This window comes from Marmota monax, unplaced genomic scaffold (assembly GCF_021218885.2).
Source record: "Marmota monax isolate L192 unplaced genomic scaffold, Marmota_monax_Labrador192_F-V1.1 WCK01_AAM20220418_F8-fsc00077, whole genome shotgun sequence".
Classification (NCBI taxonomy): Eukaryota; Metazoa; Chordata; class Mammalia; order Rodentia; family Sciuridae; genus Marmota; species Marmota monax.
The window spans coordinates 5,783,739-5,804,111 of NW_026694610.1; the positions used below are offsets into that span (position 1 = coordinate 5,783,739).

At 37.6% G+C, this 20,373-nt stretch overlaps 1 protein-coding gene across 1 annotated transcript in view; it reads left to right on the forward strand.

Annotated features, from left to right (window-relative positions):
• Positions 1–3,281: 3,281 nt before the first annotated feature.
• Positions 3,282–20,373, forward strand: part of Golph3 (golgi phosphoprotein 3) — a 33,733-nt gene continuing 16,641 nt past the window's right edge. Inside the window, exon 1 of the mRNA XM_046422304.2 lies at positions 3,282–3,792. Coding sequence (XP_046278260.1) covers positions 3,568–3,792 — 225 coding nt within the window. The 5' untranslated portion in view covers positions 3,282–3,567. The remainder of the gene's footprint in view (positions 3,793–20,373) is intronic.

Genomic DNA, 20,373 nt, shown 5'->3' on the forward strand with positions numbered 1-20,373 from the left:
TATCCACACAAAAACATGTAAATATTCATAGTAGTGGAAACAACTCAAAAGTCCTTCAATGAATGAATAAACAAACCGTACTGCACGTGTACTATCCGATACTACTCAAAGATAAAAAGAAACAAACTATAGATATACACAATTTGGATAGATCTCAAGAGAACTATGCAGAAGAAAAATGCAAATCCCAAAAGTCTATAAAGTGTATGACTCCGTTTATGTAACATTCTCAAATGACAGAATAATAGAGATCGAGAACAGATCACTGGTCCGGAAGTTACAAATAGGGTGGGGTGAGAGGCTGGAGACAGCTGTGACTATAAGGGGTAGCATGAGGATTGTTATGATGAACCAGCTTTATATCTTAATTGTGATGGTGAGTACATATGGTAGAATTGCATAGACCTACACACACACACACACACACACACACACAGTATATACAAAAACCAATGAAATCTGAATAATGTGTGAATTGTGCTAATGTTCACTTCTCATTTCCTTGTTTTGACAGCATATCATAGTTATATGTTTCCACTGAAGGAAATCGGATTAAGGGCATGCAAGACACTTCTGTAATAATTTTGCAACTTTATGTGAATATGTAATCTTAAAATTTTTTTTAAATCAGATTTTGTGTCATGGTGATAAATGCTTCTCCTTTCTATTGCTATAAAATAATTCATCCATGGTTTTCTTCTTGTATTTTTATAGCTTAATTTACAAGGCCTTTTTATTGGGTTAAGGCACAAAGTCCCTGTATATACCCACCTACATGATAGATCCTTTTGGAAATTTTATATGTTTCTCAAAAGCTTCACTGTGATAAATTCATACAGACTTTGTCATTGCCCAGTGGTCTCTTAGTGAATAGCTCTCCCATTGTTTTCATGATATGGCAGTGGGCTTCCCCGAAAGTGAATGATGGGATTATGGGAGAAAGAAAGAAGCTGCAAAGAATATTATGACCTAGTCTGAGAAGTCACACGCAGTCATGTTGGCCACATTCACTTCATTGGAAAAGTCAGTAAGTCTGGCCCACACTCAAGCGGAGGGATGTTTGGCTTCACATTTTAAGGGAAGAGTATCAGAGAATTGCTGGCATATTGTAGAATCTTCAGGAGAGCAGGGGGGTAGGGCCAACTGGATAAACAGGAGCAGTGCTAGAAGATTTTGGCTACACAGTTAAAAAATATGTGTGTGTGTGTGTGTGTGTATTTAGTTGTAGTTGGACATAATACCTTCATTTTATTTATTTATTTTTATGTGGTGCTGAGGATTGAACCCAGCATCTTGCACATGCAAGGCAAGCATTTTACCCCTGAGCCACAATCCCAGCCCCACACACATTGTTTTTTTTAAGTTAGAGCATTACACATAGTAGTTGGGTTCATTCTGACAAAGTCATACATGCAAGGAATTTGATTTCAATCCTTATCTCCCACTCCCTTCCTTCTTCCCCCTATTCTCCTTCCTCTACTCTCTCTCTCTTTGGCTCTTTTATTTATTTTTGATTGATATTTTCTACATGTAAAGGTGGATTTTCTTTTGGCACATTTATGTATGCATGTAATGTGATTTTGATAAAGATTCATTCCAAATTTCCTCCCCTTTCTCATACTTCCTCCTTCCTTTCTCCACCTCCTACTCTACTAATCTTCCCTATATATTTGATATCCAATCTGTGACACTGCCTTCTTTCCCTTATTTTACTTTAGCTTCCACATATGAAAGAATCACTCAACACTATGTTTGGAGTCTAACTTATTTCCCTTAGCATGATGGTTTCCATTTCCATCCATTTACCTGCTAATGCCACTATTTCATCTTTATGTACACACAATTTTATACATTTTGAACTATGGATTTGACTAAGTCACATAATAAATTAATTACATTTCTTTCACAAAGAAACATGCTTTAATTTATTTGGTAAAGAACTGGAAGAGAGATGAAAGAACAAAAAGTTGGAAAGGACCTGGATGGGAGAAACTGGCTGAGGGGAAACTGACTTTGCTCAGACTGGAAAAAGGTCAGGTAGGCTTGGTGCACACCCTTCCACAGTGGCGTCATTGAGCATTCTCACTTTCCTGGGCATGATCTGGTACATAGGAGTTCCGGATCTGTGGAGGGGGAAACAAATCTATCTACCATTGCTCAGCCACAGCCTGTGTTCATTATTTGAAATACTGGATGACCCACAATGTCAGCTCCCCTCTCCTACTCCTCCAAATCCCTCAGGTTTTCTGGTTTGACAGCTATTCCTTTTTTAAAATTTTCTTTCTTCTTTCTTTCTTTCTTTCTCTTTCTTCTTTCTTTCTTTCTTCTTCTCTCTCTCTCACTTTCTTTTAGTTCTGATGGACACAGCACCTTTTATTAAATTTATTTTTACGTGGTGCTGAGGATCGAACCCAGTGCCTCATACGTGTATGGCAAGTGCTCTGCCACCGAGCCACAATCCCAGCCCTTGACTGCTATTCTCGAACATGGTTTGAACAAACTGTCAAGCACGCCAAGAGGATTTAACCTAGTCATTACTTAGAGATTTAATGTGAACAAAGACGTGGCATGAAACCCAACAGGTTTATTGTCTCTATAAAAGGATCGTTAAGGTCGAGTGTATTACCGCGTTCAGTACTAAGTGTACAGCACTCACCGAGCCCTGGTCACTTTACTGGACAAGTCGAAGGCAAGGAAGGAAAAAAGGTTTACCAGCAGTAGTCAGTGGTCAATTTGTTTAACCTCTCTACGCCTGGAAAACACTACCAGTCCACTTTGAGCCAGTTGGATGCAGGTGCTCCTTCTTAAGGGCCAGGAAGTCCCGGCAGAGAGCGCACCTCTGGCACCTCACCAGCAGCGAACAAAGTCCTTCCTGCAGCTCGCGGGGATCCGGGCGTCCAAGCGGGATCCCAGACGCAAAGACAGGAGCTTCCTCTTAAGGCCACAGTGTCTGGAGTGCTAAGGGGACAGCTACGAGCCGAGCAGGGTCCACCTAGGGCGCCCGGGATCGGACCGCACCCGTAGGGGGTCTTGGGGGCCTCTGGCTCCAGCCCAAGTAGTGAGGGGCAAAGCGGGTAGGCGGACAGACGCGGGAGGTCTAGAGTGTGGGAGCACACGCCAGGCTACGTAGGGACTAAGAGGCTGGGCGAACCTCGCGGTGGGCGGTGAAGACCAAGAGTCCCGCCCGATCCAGCCGCTTCCGGCGCCCCGGACACGCCCCTCGCTGGCTCTGCCACATCCTCTGGTGACGTCAGCCAGCGCCGCCATATTGGAAGGCCTCTGCCGCCGCCTCCGCTGGGGAGCTTGGGTTGTGCTGGGGCAGCGGCCGCCAGCAGGAAGGCGCTCATCTCCCGCCCTGCCGACGCCGGTCCCACCCGCTTCACCCCGACCTGTCTCCTCATGACTGCTCCCGGACCAGTTGCCGACCGACGTCGCCCCAGAACAGTGATTTAACACGGAAGCCCGGGTCGGGGGCCGCGGGGGAAGGAGGAGGAGGTGGAGGAGGAGGAGGGAGACCCGGTCGGTCCCGCGTCCCTCTCGGCCCGGCGCGGCTCCTTGGCCCGAGCCATGACCTCGCTGACCCAACGCAGCTCGGGCTTGGTGCAGCGGCGCACCGAGGCCTCCCGTAACGCCGCCGACAAGGAGCGGGCGGCGGGCGGCGGCAGCGGCAGCGGCGAGGACGACGCTCAGAGCCGCCGCGACGAGCAGGACGACGACGACAAGGGCGACTCCAAGGAAACGCGGCTGACCCTGATGGAGGAGGTGCTCCTGCTGGGCCTCAAGGACCGAGAGGTGCGGGCGGGGCGGGCAGGGCGGGGGCGGCGACACGGGGCCCGGACCCCAGGTGGGCTCCAGGTGGGCGCCGGCCTTGGGCCCGCGCACCTGCCCTCCTCGCTCCTGAGCCCGGAGGCCAGGAGCGCCCAGCTTGCCCCGAGGAGTGTTGAGTTGGCTCCCTCCTGCGCCGCCCGGTGCTTTCCAGATCCTCCTCGCACAGATTGCTTGGATTTTTCCTTCCCCCTTTCACAGTCTCTTTCCATTTCGACACCCGGCTGTCTGCGTTTGTTCCTCGCTTTTTCTCTGCCTGTTCAGCCTGAGTAGATCCTAGGTTGCAATTCCACCCTGGAGACTGCCCGCTAGACCGAACACCAGGACCTCCAGCGCCCTGAACTCTTGGGTTTTGCGGGTTTTAGGACCTGGGAGGGGTCCACAGATCCGCTTGTCAGGGAATTTGTATTTTCTTTTGAATAGATTAAGGTATACCACTTGGTGTTATGAAAAAATTCGGAGGAAAAAGTTATTTTTCCTATTAAAGTTGAAAGTCATAAGTTGTCATGAAATTTGGAAAACGACTTTCTAGATGATCTTGCTTTAGGTGAGAGTTTATCTTTAATATTGCTGTTAAATTTTATTAGTTGACTGTTATGAAGAAAAAAAATTTGACGTTTTAAAGGAATGGCTTTTTTTCGTAAAGTGCTTGAAATGCTAGGTTTGTAATTTGATGAAAGGTCTCAAAGATTTAGATAGGTTGTAGTTGCGATTGATATTTGTGTTCTGACTTTTGAAATAGATCATTTTCATCCTAATATCCAGAATTATCACACAAAGAAAAGTTGGGGAAAAAAACTACAGTGAACATCTTTATATATACTCATGTCTAGACTCTAATAGAACTATTTTGTTTTATTTGCTTTTTCACATATACACCCAGCTACAAAACTGAATTTTAAAGAGATCTGTACATAAATACATGATTGTATATTCTATAAATGATGAGTTGTGTGGCCCTAGGAGCTTTTTTACCTTAATGTGGAAACTAGACAACATCTTTTGAGAGTCAGATGCAGAAGTTTGTTTTGTTTTAAGTTAATTTTTCATTTGGGAAGGTGGGCAAAAGATTTCATCCCAATAAAACTTTCTTTTCCTAATGCCCCAGATTTTATCAGGCATAGATGAGTCTTTTTATGGACTGTTTGTAATTTAGTAATCTAATGCATTAAGTTTTACCTTCATAGAAATGTCTAGGGCGTCTGCAATATCTTGATTTCTCAGATCTTAATAAATAACAGCCACTTTGAAAAAAGTTGATGTCTCTTTGACTGTAAAAGGGTCCCCAGTATCTGTTTATTGCCGAGTTGTGATGATAAAAGTAGGCCATATGTGAATTTCCTTTTTTCTGAGGATGAATAAACAAACTAGATATTAATGTCCAGAAATGTGATTTAGAAAGTATTCAACTTGACCTTTTTTAGGTTTCAGAGTTTGGAATCTTGTTAGTAAACTATTAAACATTTTTATTTAAGCCCCCCACCCCCATTTTAGAAAATATCAAAAAAGCAGAATGAAGAAAGCAAGCATTTCTGGTTAATAATTTAGTTTTTGGTACTTCTGTTTGGATAAAACTGTGTAAAACTAAATTATAAAGAAATGTTAAAACAAAAAGTAGCTTTAGGTGTTGAGTCACTAAGTGTGAGGAATTATAGTAAGTACCTCTTCTCCCCCCCCAAATATGTATTAACTCTTCATGTTTAAAGCTATTACCATGCTGTTTTCTGTGATTGGGCCTCAAGAACATAATTAAAGAATTTGTTGATGTTTAATGATACTTACACTATTTAGACAATTTGAAGTTCTTTGGAAGGTAATTGAAATCATCTGATATGTTTGTTATTAGTCACTATATTTTGCAAGTCATGGACAAGGTCCACAATAGCTAATTCTTCTTGCTGATTTCAACAACCACATAGGGCTCCCTTCCCCTGCTTTTTGTAGGCAGGTCTGAGGAGTTGTGATCTGGGGTTTTGCATTTGTCTTAGATTTTGGTTTTAGAAATTAACCTCTATTTTTTTCTTTCATCACATACTCACATAGTAATTACCTGTACTGTAAATTCATCCATTCATGTTTTCCTGCTTGGTAAGTTCCCCCTCTCTCATGTCTTATATCACCCTTTTTAGGGGGCAGGAATTGCTTTTTTACCCCAAACGTAGGCATTTATGCTTATTAATATTAGATTTCAACTTACCAAATTTGTTATTAATAAATTCTAAACTGTAGTAATATGGATTAGTAAATGCACTATGTTTATTTTAACTTAACCACTTTTGTAATATCTGAGTACTTTTAAGATATTTGAAAGCTAAACTTTAGGCAAGTCATTATTGTTGGACATGTATTACATATATGTATATATACATACATATGTGCATATATTATAGCCTTATTTTAAATTAAAATCATTTAAATAAATTTCTTAATAATGAAATTTTACTCTGATTAAAAAACCCAGGTTTATTAATTACATATTTTGGCTCTTTAAAAATGTTGGATGACAATAAACCTGCAGAAAAATGCAAATAAACATAAATTTTTACAAACTGAATCCTGTTAAATCAGTATGTAGGGCAAGAAATAGTTTATGACCAACTCTCCAGAAACCTCACTTGAATTTCTTTCCAGTCACTATCTTTTTCTTGAGAATAACCACTTGCTTAACTTTAAAATTCAGGATAGACTTACTTTTGCCTGGTTTTTGTACTTTTATTTGTGTCTGGCTTTTGTTCTTCGTTGGTCAGTCCATGTTGTGTGAAATTGTCGTTTGTTTATTCTTATTGTCATACCAATTTGCTTATTTTTTTAATATATCACAAATTACATTGTTTCATTCAATTTAAAATATTAAAAAATTGTTTTGGGATTCCTCTTTGACCTATGGGTTATTAGGAAAATATTTTTTAGTTTTCAAATATTTATTGCTAAATATTTTTTATTTTTTTGTAGTTGTAAATGGACAGAATGCCTTTATTTTATGTGTTTGTGGTGCTAAGGATCGAACCCAGGTGCCTCACACATGTGAGGCAAGTGCCCTGCCACTGAGCTACAGCCCCAGCCCTTTATCACTAAATATTATTGCCGAAAATCTTGTTATTTTCTTTTTTAAAAATTCATTTATTTGTTCTAATTAGTTATACATGGAAGTGGAATGTATTTCGATTCATAGTATACAAATGGAGCACAATTTTTCATTTCTCTGGTTGTACACGAAGTAGAGTCACATCATTCATGTCATCATACATGTACCTAGGGTAATACCAATTTACTTTTAACACAATCTACAATATTTTAAAGATTACTTTGATATTCTGAGTCAAGTCTCTTCCTTCCTTTTACTGAACAGAAGGTTCAGTTTGCCAATAAGCAGATGGTCTGGCTTCACAATGCCTATTAAGGGTGAGTCTAAAGTCGTTGAGATTGATTTTTTTTTTTTTTTTTTTAAGTGCACATTTCAGATTTTTTTACCAGTGATTTTCCTTCCCAGCTTTTATAAAACACAGATGCCTAGGCCCCTTAGGGGATTCTGCTGCTCACTCTGGGTAAAGAATCAGTGGCATAGGTAACTTCAATGGCATTTCAAGGATTGCAGATAGGTTTAGGTTTACACTTGAATTCACCTTCCAATTAATTTGCTAATTTCTGTTATCCCTGCCCTTCCCTCCTTGTATTTGAGGGGGAGGGAGAGCAAAAGTGGTAGGTGTTTTTCTTTTTCTTTCCCCATTTATTTATTTTTTGCTGTGCTAGGTATGAAAATCAGGGCCTTACACATGCCAGGCAAGTTCTACTATGGAGCCACATCCCAGGCCACCCCCTCCCATTTTATTTTAATTTGAATTTATTTTTGTTACCAGGGATTGAGCCCAGAGACAGTTAACCACTGAGCCACATCTCCAACCTTTTTATTTTTATTTATTTACTTATTTTTGGTACCAGGAATTGAACCCAGGTGTACTTTGCCACTGGGCCATATTCCCAGCCCTTTTCTATTTTTTGAGACAGGACCTCAGAAAGTTGCTGAGGGCCTCACTAAGTTGCTCAGGCTGGCTTTGAGCTAGTGATCCTTATTTCTTTTTTCCCTATAGATGCCTCCAATAGAGCATTTTCATTTTATTGATAATTACCTATACTAATAGGTTATTTTCATATAACGTGTGTGTGCCTGTTGAAACAACTCAACCCATGCTGTACTACTGAGTACATCCCCAGCCCCTCAGGTTACTTTTGAATAACTTTAGTGGCGAATCTTAGTTTTTTTTTTTTTTTTTTTGTGGTCCTGGGGACACTGAATAATACAACTGAATTTAAAACCCAGTGCCTTGTACATGTGAGGCAAGCACTAAATCTTAGTGTTTTAAGTTTGGATTTGATTATTTTAAACTGCCAGTTACATAGTTTGCCTATGGAATAGAGAAGTGAAGAGAAGCGTAGTTGTGGTCCAAATGTATTATTTGCTTTACATATTGAAGTTCTCTGAGCTTTGGAATTCTCATGTAAAATGGTTTTGATTGTAGTGTTGTGGACATTTGTTTAATTTTCCACAATGTCTTCCTGGTTCTGTCATTGAGAGTTCCCCATTGTGTGTAACTCTGTGGTGGCCTCTTGAATCATCTTCTCCTAACCTTTTATGCTGCAGCCAGAATTGTCTAGTCAAGATGTTTTTTCCTTAGGTTTTGGGTCTGGAAAGAGCAACAGTTCTTTGGACATTTTTTTCAAAGTAGTGTCCATGTATGAATCAAACTCTTCTTTGACTTGTTTTTTTTTTTTTTTGAGCTTCTTTCTTTCTAGTTCATTGGTGCCGTCTTTTTCTAGCCTGATTTTTATTTTGTAAGTTCCAACACCTTCAGTAAAGTTTCTTTTTTAGAGGTTGTATTTCTAATGTTTGTAGACAGTTTCAGTACAACTGAATTTAAAAAAATAAGTAGATGCTTGAGCTGGATAATAATTAAATTTAAAATTCAGTTATTTGAATTTAATTGACTGACTTGTGGTTTTTACACTGGCTCCAAAAATGGGGAAAAATTTTCCATGGTCGCTACTTTGAAATATAGTACTTGTCAAGATGTATAACTTTGATTTTTAAAAATTCTTTCCACATTTGCAGTTGATGTATGCTATTTGTACGTGACAAATTTGTAAATGAGAATTACATTCAACAAATATTCAGAATTTCATGTTGTCGAAGATTTTTAGTAATTCGAAAGTCTAATAAAGCCTTCTGAGATGTCTATCTGTCCCCTCATGCCTGTGCTGATGCACATGGTTTAGGTTTCTCTTTTCAAAGCTGGAAAGACTGCAACCTGTTTTAGTATCATATTATAGTATTTAAATGTCATTTAGTATACTTTGAAGTTTTTGAATTTTAAAATGGAAAACAGGTTGTTTTCTTGTTAATTGTTTGATAAACCTGATCTGTAAGAATATAACTGGGGCTGGGGTTATGACTCAGAGGTAGAGCGCTCACCTAGCATGTGAGAGGCAGTGGGTTCGATCCTCAGCACCACATAAAAATAAAATAAAGACATTGTGTTCACCTATAACTAAAAAATAAATATTAAAAATACAACAAAGAGTAAAGTACAGCATTTACCAAAAGAGTTTTCTGGTAAATATACTTTTATTTTTTATTTTTTTGTATTAGGGAATTGAACCCAGGGTCCCTCTACTATGCAGTTATACATAAATAAATAAAAATATATACACACATAAATAATTTATTTATTTATTTTTGGGGGAGTACCAGGGATTGAACTCAGGGGCACTTAATCACTGAGCCACATCCCCAGCCCTATTTTGTATTTTATTAGAGGCAGGCTCTCATTGAATTGCTTAGTGCCTCACTTTTGCTGAGGCTGGCTTTGAACTCTCCATCCTCCTCTTAGCCTCCCGAGCTGCTGGGATTACAGGGTGTGCTACCATGCCGGGCTTCCCTCATATTTTTTTAATCATGAATACATTTTGAACTAAAATTATTTTTATACTTAATAAATTGTATTTAGTTTACATATTCCTTTAATGGAGGGATTCCTAAATTGGAGTCAACAGATGGGGTTTAGAAACTTTGTGATCCTTGAGCAAATGTGTGTGTTTTCCTGGGGAAAGGCTGTAACTTTCAATAATAGTCAAAACATTTTCATGATCCCCCAAAAGTCAAAATTGACCTAATGGAGCTCTTTTTTTGTTTTAGTTTAAGGTTTTTGTTTTTGGTTTGTCTCATTCTTCTTATTCCTCCTGAAATTGACTGTAGAAAATTTCAGGTTTCATGGTTGTAGTGAGTTGGATTTTTAGTTACAAGTGGCAGGGTGTGATGGCTTATGACTGTAAACTCAGCAACTCAGGAGGCTGAGCCAGGAGGATTGAAAGTTTGAGGTTAGCTTCAGCAATTTAATGAGCCCCTAATTAATATAGCAAGACCCTGTCTCAAAATAAGAAAATGAGCTCTGGTGATGGAGCTCAGTGGTAGTCCTGGGTTCAATCTCCAGTACCAAACAAACAAACAAAAAAGATTTGAAATATGAAGTCAATATTTCCATGGCCTGTTCCAGAGTTCTCGTAAGTGAATTTAGGAGAAGTGTAATTACCACATCTAGGATTCTAACCATGTCTATGTTTATTGAGCTTAATGTTTATTGAACACATTCTCTGTGCCAGACCATTTACTATAGGTACAAATGTTAGAAAATCTCTGTTTTTAAAGTTTATTTCCTTTCTGTATGTCAGAATTCATCCAATAAACTACAAAACTTAATTATGGTGCTCTTCAGATTTTTCAGTATTATTTCAGCCTGACACATATCTACCATTCAGTAAATATTTTATTTATTTATTTTTTGGCTATCAGGGATTGAACTCAGGGGCACTCAACCACTGAGCTATTCCCACTCCTTTTTATTTTTTGAGACAGGGTCTCACTTAGTCTCCAAGTTGGCCTCAAATTTGTGATTTTCCTGTCTCAGCCTCCTGAGTAGCTGGGATTATGATTGTGCACCAGTGTACTAGCTGGAAATCTTAATATTTTTGTGTGGCTTGGAATGGAACCCAGGACCTTACTGCAGTGTCCTGAGTTCTAGGCTAGAAACATTAGGAGTATAGCTCCCTTCCACGGTCTTCATACTCTTAATCTGAGAGTCTAGGAGAGTGAAAGGAAAGCCAATAATTTTAAGCTTTTAAAAATTGTGGTAATTTTACCACAATACATAACAAAATATTTTAAGTCTTTTTTTAAAGTGTATAATTCAGTGGCATTAGATACATTCATTGTTTTGCAGCCATCACCATTCCCATATCTTTTTAATCATCCTATACCGAAATTTCTGTGCTCATTCCCCATTACCCTTCCCCTCAGTCCCTGATAATCATTGTTCTGCTTTTTGTCTCTGAATTTTTTGTTTTTGTTTTTGATACCAGGGATTGAACCCAGAGATGCTTAACCACTGATCCACATCCCCGGCCCTTTTTATTCTTTATTTTGAGACAGGGTCTCTCTAAAATTGCTGAAGCTGTCTTTGAATTTGGAAGCCTTCCAAGCTGCTGGGAATGCAGGTGTATGCCACCATGCCCAGCTCCTGTCTCTATGAATTTGACTCTTCTAGGTATTTCATGCAAATGAAACCAACACTTGCCCTTTTGTGTGTATTTTACTTTATCTTTTCAAGGTTTATTCATATGTACCATGTATCACAATTTTATTCTTTTTAAGACCAAATAATAATCCCTTATAGGGGCTGGGGTTGTGGCTCAGTGGTAGAGCGCTTGCCTAGCATGTGTGAGGCACTAGGTTCATTCTTCAGTACCACATATAAATAAATAAAGGTCCATGAACAACTAATAAAATATTAAAATAATCATCCATTATAGTACCTATTATATTTATCCATTCATGGGCTTTGGGTTGTTTCTACTTGTAATTTTTTATATTAATAACTGGTAAGAGAAGAGAAATTTTTTGGGGGTGGTATTGGGGATAGAACTTGGGCTTTCAACCTATGAGCCACATCCTATTTTGCATTTTATTTAGAGACAGGGTCTCACTGAGCTATTTAGCGCTTTGTTATTGCTGAGGCTGGCTTTGAACTCGCTCATCTTCCCAAACTGTTGGGATTACAGGCATGTGGGTGTACCGCCCTGCGCAGCTAAGAGAATTTTTTGAAGGGAGGGAGCTCTTGGTCATTGTCTGTTTTCCCAGATTTCATGAGGAAGGGAAAAGTGACTGTTGTCAGTGGTAGAATGGGTAGGTGTTGAGTACTCTAAGGAGTGGAATAAATACCTGTAGGTGAGGGGTGACCAAAGAGGAATGTTGGAGAGGAGATGAGCACTTTGGGGAGATAAGTTTTTTGTTTTTTTTTTTAATGAGATCTCAATGAATTGCTCAGGCTGGTCTCAGACTCCTGGGCACATGTGATCTTTATGTGTCACCCTTCCAAATTTTGGGACTACAGGTACTCTACCACTGTGCACTTCTGGAGATAAGTTTTGAGCCTCCTTTTTGGGATTACAAGTATGTGCTAAGGCCCAACTCTATAGTCTTATTTTAAAGGAGTTTGCCTATGCTCATTTTTATTTAAAAAGTGAGTGGACTATCTTATGACACATGTTCTATTAACATTCTTTCTCTTAATGACACACAGTGATCACCTTCTCATGTCAGTAAAGAGAATTTTTCATGGTATGTGCTCATGAAAAATTTCAGTTGGCACACTCAGAAGTAAAATGTTTCATTATTTGTAATGACTTCATGTTAGAACATCTTCCTTGATATATGGTAATTTAGATCCTTGTATTTAAATATAGTCATGAACTGGGCCTTTAACTTTGTATACAACTTTGTGCTTCTGCCTCCTAAGTGGGGTTGATTTTCTGCTGTAAGAAAAGCATGCAGAGACCACTATATAATAAATGTTATATTGACTAGATAGAAAATTTATGTGCCTCCATTATTCTATATACTTCTATAGAACTTTTCAAAGTGTTTCAACTTCAAATATTGACAGTGTGAAGTAGTAGTGATATTACTATATCTAGAGTCCACTGCTCTTGGGCATGAATAATTGGTAGTTCCTCATTCTCCTTGAGCTGAGTTCCACAATCTTGTGAAACTAGAAGAATAAAGTGTATAATCTTCTAAGGATTTCTTAGCTTTTAAGGATGTACAATCTTTGGACATGATATACATCAAATGCTTAGCATAGTTTTAACATATAGTAGGTACTCAGTTTATGGCAGAGTATGACTATGTGAATTTTAAAAAGGGATTTGGAAGGATATGTCCCAAGTGTTAATGATGTTACCTTGAAGAAGTAGGTGAGGGATGGAAGGGGAGGGAGGAGGTAGTTTAATTTTCTCTCATGTACTTCTATTTGAATTTTTTTTCTAAACAAGTGAGAGTGCTTCAGATGTCTCAAGAAAGTGTGTAAATGAGCTGAGAAAAGGCCAGTGAGCAATACTTTTAAGGAATAGGTAGAGTAACCTGTCAATGACTCTGAGCAGTAGTTGCCAGAGGAAAGCCAGAAGAGGGGTTGTAGAAGCTAAGGGAATGCCATCAGCAGTGAATGTGGAGGAGTTAAGTGAAACCTTTTTCTTAAGAATTTTATCATGGTGCCCTGGACTGGGAAGTAAAAGGGAGACTTCTTTTTGACTGTACTTTGAGTTTGGTGTGAATGGAAAGAAGTTAGGACAGGGTTGGTCCTTAATCTCCTTCATATGATGGGCAAACTTGAAAATTTTGAATGCTAATAACAGGGAGGTGCTGGTGTATATGTAAGAACTTTAAGGTATTTAGGAAGGCAGGAGGTGTGAACAAAGGTAAGTCTTAAGAGAATGGGAAGAAGGATTAGCTTTAGGCAGGGCAGTTTTCTTTTGGTAACCAGACAAAGGAACATGTATGGGTAAGATTGAGTTTATTGGGTTGATTTATTGCTTCTGTGAAGTAATCTGCAGATGAGCTGAATTCAGGAATTGGAGAGAATGGAATTTTGAAATAGCTGTGATAGAGAGTAGTGAGAACTTTGACCAGGGGAAGCAGCAGATAGATTTGCCAAGTTGTTAAGGGATTGACTTAAATTGGAGATAGTAGAGGTCCTAGTGATCCGAGGCCTGGTTATTATTCCTGTGGAGGAATGCATTCTGATTTGCAGATTGCTTAAAAAGGAAATTGAGTAACATGGGAAAAGGTGTGTTTTTTAGCAGGACTATATATATATGATTATATATGAATGTATGTTTTTATATTCGTGCTTTTCTCCCAATATACAAAAAAGGTACCATTTTGTACTTTGTTTTTTATGTGTTATATTCTGAAGATTGTTATCTATCACTATAGAGGGTTTTTTTTTTTTTTTTCCTTCCATTTTTTTGGTACTGTGCATTGAACCTAGGGATGCTTTGCCACTGAGCTACATCCCCAGCTCTTTTTTTTGAAGCAGGGTCTCACTAAGTTGCTGAGGCTGGCCTCGAACTTGTGATTCTCCTGCGTGAGCCTGCTGAGTTGCTGGTATTACAGGTATGTGCCACTGTGCCCAGCTATATAGAGATCTTTTGTGCCTCCATAGTATTCTATTATGTGAATATCTTTCAGTGTGTTCATCCAGTATAATGATGTATGGATCCCATTTTTTTTTCCTAATGGCTATCAAATTATCTCAACATTACTGATTAAAATGGCTAATTCACATTGATTTGAGATGACACGTTTATCATGTAATTTGTTTCAGTAAAATACATGGGTCTGTTTCTGAACTCACTTTTTTTTTTTAAAAGTCTTTTTAGTTGTAGACAGATACAGTACCTTTTATTTTATTTATTTTTACGTGGTGCTGAGGATTGAACTCGCTGTCTTGCCATATATCGTAGGCAAGCGCTATATCACTGAGCTACCACCCCAGCCCTGAACTTACTTTTTTTAGTCTCTTTATTCCTGTGCGGATCAGTATCCCAGCACTAGAGTTCTAAAGAGTTCTAAATTTTTTTTCAGTATCTCCTAGGACAGCTTCCACTTTGGTGTGCTCATATTGCTTTTTACTTCCTTAAGTTTTCCTGGCTTTAGTCTTTCTTTTTTTTGTTTTTTATTCTTCAGACATTTTTTTAAATTTGAATAGCTCCAGAGGGAAAACATCTGTTGCTATTTTTATTGGGATCATATTAAATTTATAAGTAAGCTTAAAGAGACCTCGTAACTTCATAATGTTGAGTTTGTATCCAAGAATGAGAAATCTTTTCATTGCCCAAGTCTATTTTTAAGTCTTTCAAAAGAGTTTTTAAGGCCCTTTTTAGCTAGATTTTGCCTAGACACTTTGTTGCTATTTTTAAATGAAGTCTTTTCAATTGTATTTTAACTTTTTATATGTTCACATTTATATTTTGTATATAACTGCTGCTGATATCAGTTTTATAATCCTGCCAATTTATTCTCAGTCATTTTTTCTAGTTACCCAATTACATCATGTGCAAATGTACATAGTTTCACACCTTTTCCAGTTCTTATGTATTTGCTAAGTTTCAATTTCTAGGTACCCCATTAGATATGTATAGTGTATTTTAACTTTGTTCCTCAGTTCTTTATATGCTATTCATCAGTTTTTAAAATACCCTAGTTGACTTACAAATAGCTTTTTTTAAAGATTGATATTTCTTTTTTTTAACTTTTACTTATTTATTATTTATTTATATGCAGTGCTGAGAATTGAGCTCAGTGCCTCACCCATGCTAGGCAAGCACTCTTGTCCCTGAGCCACAACCCCAGCCCAACTTAGAAATAACTATTAAAATAGATCATATGTGTGTCTTGCCCTAAGCCACACTCTTGGTAAATTCTTTTTTTTTTTTTTTAATATGTGATGCTGAGGAATGAACCCAGGGCCTTGAGTGCTCTACTGCTGAGCCACAACCCCATCCCTCTGGGTAAATTCTTAATTGACAGAATCATATTTGTGGAATGTTTGAAGTCTGTCTTGCTGTATACTGCCTCTCACCTTTGGTGTTAAATAGAAAATTACAATTATTCTGTTTACTTTTTTGGTTTTATATCTATTTGAGGCCTTTGTGTGTGTGTGGTTGTGCTAAAGAATTACAATATGCACCTTCATTTTATTATATTCTTCAAATTAATACTAATCAAATTCTGGTGAAATATAAATTTTGCTCCAGGAAGCTTTATTTACTTCCCTTTCCTGTATGAACTTATCGTTGGAAGTATTACAGCTTTATAAGTTATAACCCTAACAATGCTGTTCTATGAAATCATCTACTTTTAAGTCAGTTTTAAAAGGCCAGTGAGGAAATATATAGCCTTATGTTTATTTACCTTAATATAAAAGATTGATATTATTTACATTCACCAACAGGAGTCCTTTATTTCTTGTAAAGTAGGCTTGCCAGCAGCAAATTCAGTCGTTTATCTGCAAATGCTTTGTTTTTTTTTTTTTTTGAAGAATAGTTTTGCTGTGTATGAAGTCTTCGTTGACAGTTTTTTTCCCTTCAGTACATTGAATGTTATCTTTAATTCCTTCAGTGTTTCCAGTGAGAATTTATTAATCTGTAATCTCCTTTTTCCTAGGATGTGGTAAGTCAGTTTTCTTTTGCTGCTTTTAAGGTGTGATTTTTCTTAATCCAGGGGTGCTTAACCACTGAGCCACGCCCTTTTAAAATTTTTTATCTTGAGACAGGGTCTCACAAAGTTGCTTAGGGTCTTGATAAATTCCTGAGGCTGGCTTTGAACTAGTGATCCTCCTGCCTCAGCCTCCTGGGCCACTGGGATTATAGGTGTGGGCCGCTGGGATTACAGGTGTGTGCCATGGCCCAGTTTCTCCATGGAAATCTTTAGTAAAAGGTGAAAGATATATGCGATTTGAAGAGAAACCAGAATATTCAAGGTGTGCTGTTTGTTTTTGCCTTTCAATAATATGACTATTGTGTGTTTAGGTGAGGCTCTCTTTGCGCCTCCCTCCTTTGGAATTTGTTAAACATTTGGATCTTAGATGAATGTATTCCCATCAAATGTGGGAATTTTTCACCTGTTATTTTTTCTGCTTCCTCATCTCCCTGTGAGATTCCTGATACTCTTATTCTGGGATGTTTGAAGGTGTCTATGGTCTCTCCTTTTTTCTTTGTTATTCAAATTAAAGTTTGATTTCTGGTCTGTTGTTGAACTCTTATAGTGAAATTTTCATCTCACTATACTGTTCAACTATAAAACTAGCATCTCTTTATATAGAGTTTCTGTATTTGATGAATCATTTTTTTTAAGAGCCATTGTAATTCTTTAAACATGTTTTCTTTTAGTTCTTTATCAGTTATTTGGTAGAATGTTTCTCAGTTTGGATTTGTATAAATCCTTTTTAATGTGGGGTGTGTGTGTGTATGTATTTATGGATTTGCTTGGAATTAGGGAGACTGATTTTAACATGGCATTAAATTTTAGGCAGTGTTGGGTAACAAGTTCTTATTTACTCTCAGACAAGTGGATTATATTGATTGGTTGAATTGTAGTTGGTTAATAGTATCTGCATTTATTGTGATAATCACACTTGTTGATTTCCTATTAATATTAATAGGATCTATTAATTAATAGATCCTAGCGGTATAGCCATGTAAATTTGAATTTCTTGGTCATGCATAGCATTTCTTAGTTTACAGTGAACCTTTTAGTTGTATTTTCTGTAATTGAAATAGAAAAGGCCTTTGTTATATTATCACTGATTTAATATTATAAGTCCAGTGTGTCACTAGATTCCTTTTGGTCTTCTTGAAAGTTATGTGTTTGCCTCAGTAATTCAGATGGAGGGTTTTTTTTTTTTTTTTTTTTTGGTATCATGGATTGAACCCAGGTGCCACATCCCGCCCCTCCTTTAATATTTTATTTAGAGACAGGGTCTCATTAAGTTGCTTAGAGCCTAGCTAAGTTGCTGAAGCTGGTTTTGAATTTGCAATCCACCTGCCTCAGCCTCCCAAGTGACTGGGATTACAGGCGTGTCCACCTCACGTGTGGCTCAGTTGGAGGTAATTTAATGCAGGCATTTAGTGTTATTACCTTCAATGTGAAACACTATTAAATAAAAAAATTTAAGAGTGAAAGTTAAAAAAAAAAAGTTATGTGTTTGTAAGATCAAAAACCTCTCAAAGTAGCCCAAGTAACAGTAGATACAGGTAGGTATATCTTGTAGAAACAAGGTTTAGTCCAACCATATAGGTATGCTTTAGTTATTAGGGTGTGTGTGTTTGTGTGTCTCTCTGCTTCACATTGTATAATCCCCTGTTTTTACTGTGAAAATATCTCTGCTTAGCTTTATTTAAACTCTTGCATTTGTATAAAATGACTTGTAATTTCTGTATACACAATTATAGTTCCAGTGCCTCCATAACTGACCCAGTGTGCCAAGTTCAGGTTCTTTTTTTTTTTTTTAATTTGTTTTTTTAAGTGAGATAATTTTTTAAATATTTATTTTTTAGTTTTCGGTGGACACAACATCTTTATTTTATTTTTATGTAGTGCCGAGAATCGAACCCAGTGCCCCACGCATGCCAGGCAAGCGTGCTACCCCTTGAGCCACATCCCCAGCCCCAAGTTTAGGTTCTTGAGTAAGACTTTAATTTGCACATTCTAGTCTAGTTAGATGTCTCAGGCACAATCACCTCGTTCTATAGATGGGGCATCATTACCACTGCTTTTTGGATTGGGTTTGGTAGTAAACCCCACGTTTTGGTAATGTTATTTTCTTTTGTTGGGGAAAGTCTGTTTAGGAAGATGGTTTCAGAACATTGATTATATTAGAATTCAACTCTATGGAAATATTATGTGGAAGATACAGTGTTGTGTTTTAGTGGTTTCATTTTGAAATATTTTGTATGTGAAAACTGTATCTGTTCTTGGTGCATATTACTGGTAGTTGAGAACTGTATATTTGTAAAAGGTTTAATTTAGAAGTTACACACTGGTTTGTAGGTATATTTTGTTTGATCTATGTAGTGGTAAAACTTGTTGAACTATTTCAAAGATAGGACATTTTACACAAAGACATTTTTATTCTCTTGGAAAATTAAAAGATGTGGCAAGAGTATGCACATTTTACACATGGCAGCGGGTTTTTTGGTTTTTGAACCCCCCAGAGGCAGTTAAAGCCACATCCCCAGTCCTTTATTTATTTTTCATTTTGAGACAAGGTCTTGCTAAGTTGCTGAAGCTGACTTTGAGTTTGTGATCCTCAGCCTCTTGAGCTGTTGGGATTACAGGCATGCGCCACTGTGACATGCCAGTAGTTGTTTTGAACTGAGTTGTTTTTCTGCATTTGGTAGGGAGGACATTCTCATTTGTAGTAGTCTATACCTGGGCTCTTTATTCAATCATGTTTGTTCTTTGTACATTCTAAGTATTTGAGTTTGCAGTCTCCCACCGCCTATTCCATTGTAGTTGTATGTATTTGTCATTATTTAAAAATTACTGTTTGCCAGGAGTTGCTTTATATGTACTCTTTATGCAAAGAAAACTAATCTTGGAAATTTAATTACATAGTATGTGGCAGAGTGGGGGTTGATTTGAATTTTCAGGTGTTATTCATAGTTTGGGCTCTTAAGCTCTGTTCTTTATTACCTCCCAGTTCTATTTTAATTTGTCCTTAGCCTTTCATTGGAAGTTTTTTAGTGCTTCTAATATTTTGCCTTTATCACTGTTATTCATACTGTGTTAATTATTACCTTATATGTCTGAACAACCATGGTCTTTTCCAGTCTTCTTTAGTCTATAAAGTCTAAACTAAAATTAACTATTTCTTTAATTTATAAAGTCTGAAATAAAATTAACTATAACCATTTCTACTGCTAACATTTCTTATCTACTTAAAAATGGAAACATTTTATACACACACACATAATTTGATAATGTAATTCTTATTTTTGCACTGATCTTTTGCACCAGGATTTAAAAAAAAAACTGATTTACATAGAATTGTAATCTGCAAGCTGTTAAAGGCATACCAAAAATAAGTGTTCCAAGGTCAAGAAAGTTTGGGAAATACTGAACTTACCTGATATACCACCCCCCATTTTTCCATATTGCAAACACATTAGGGAAAATCTTACAGTTAGGTGGGTGGTGCATGCCTGTAATCCCAGTGGCTCAGGAGGCTCAGGCATGATTGTATGTTCCAAGCCAGCCATAGCAATTTAGCAAGACCCTGTCTCTAAATATAAAATGGGCTGGGGATGTGGCTCAGGGTTAAACATTCCTGAGTTCAATCTCTGGTACCATACCAAACCAAAACAAACACACACATCTGAATATATCTCTCATATGACATTTATATAATATGTATTTATTTTATTAAAATTGTGAGTTCCTTCTTAACAGAAGACTAGGCACTTAAGAGTAGATCAGTGGTGAGACCTCATTTCAATGTTTGCAGTTATAGGGGACCCAGTAAAAATATCTTCCCCATTCAGGTTGGGCCTTTTGAGGGGGAAATGAAAATCAGGCATTTGGAATCCAAATAAGTATCAATATTATCACTGAGAAAAATCAGTTGATTCTTGCTTATATGTGAAACCACATTGGGTTTC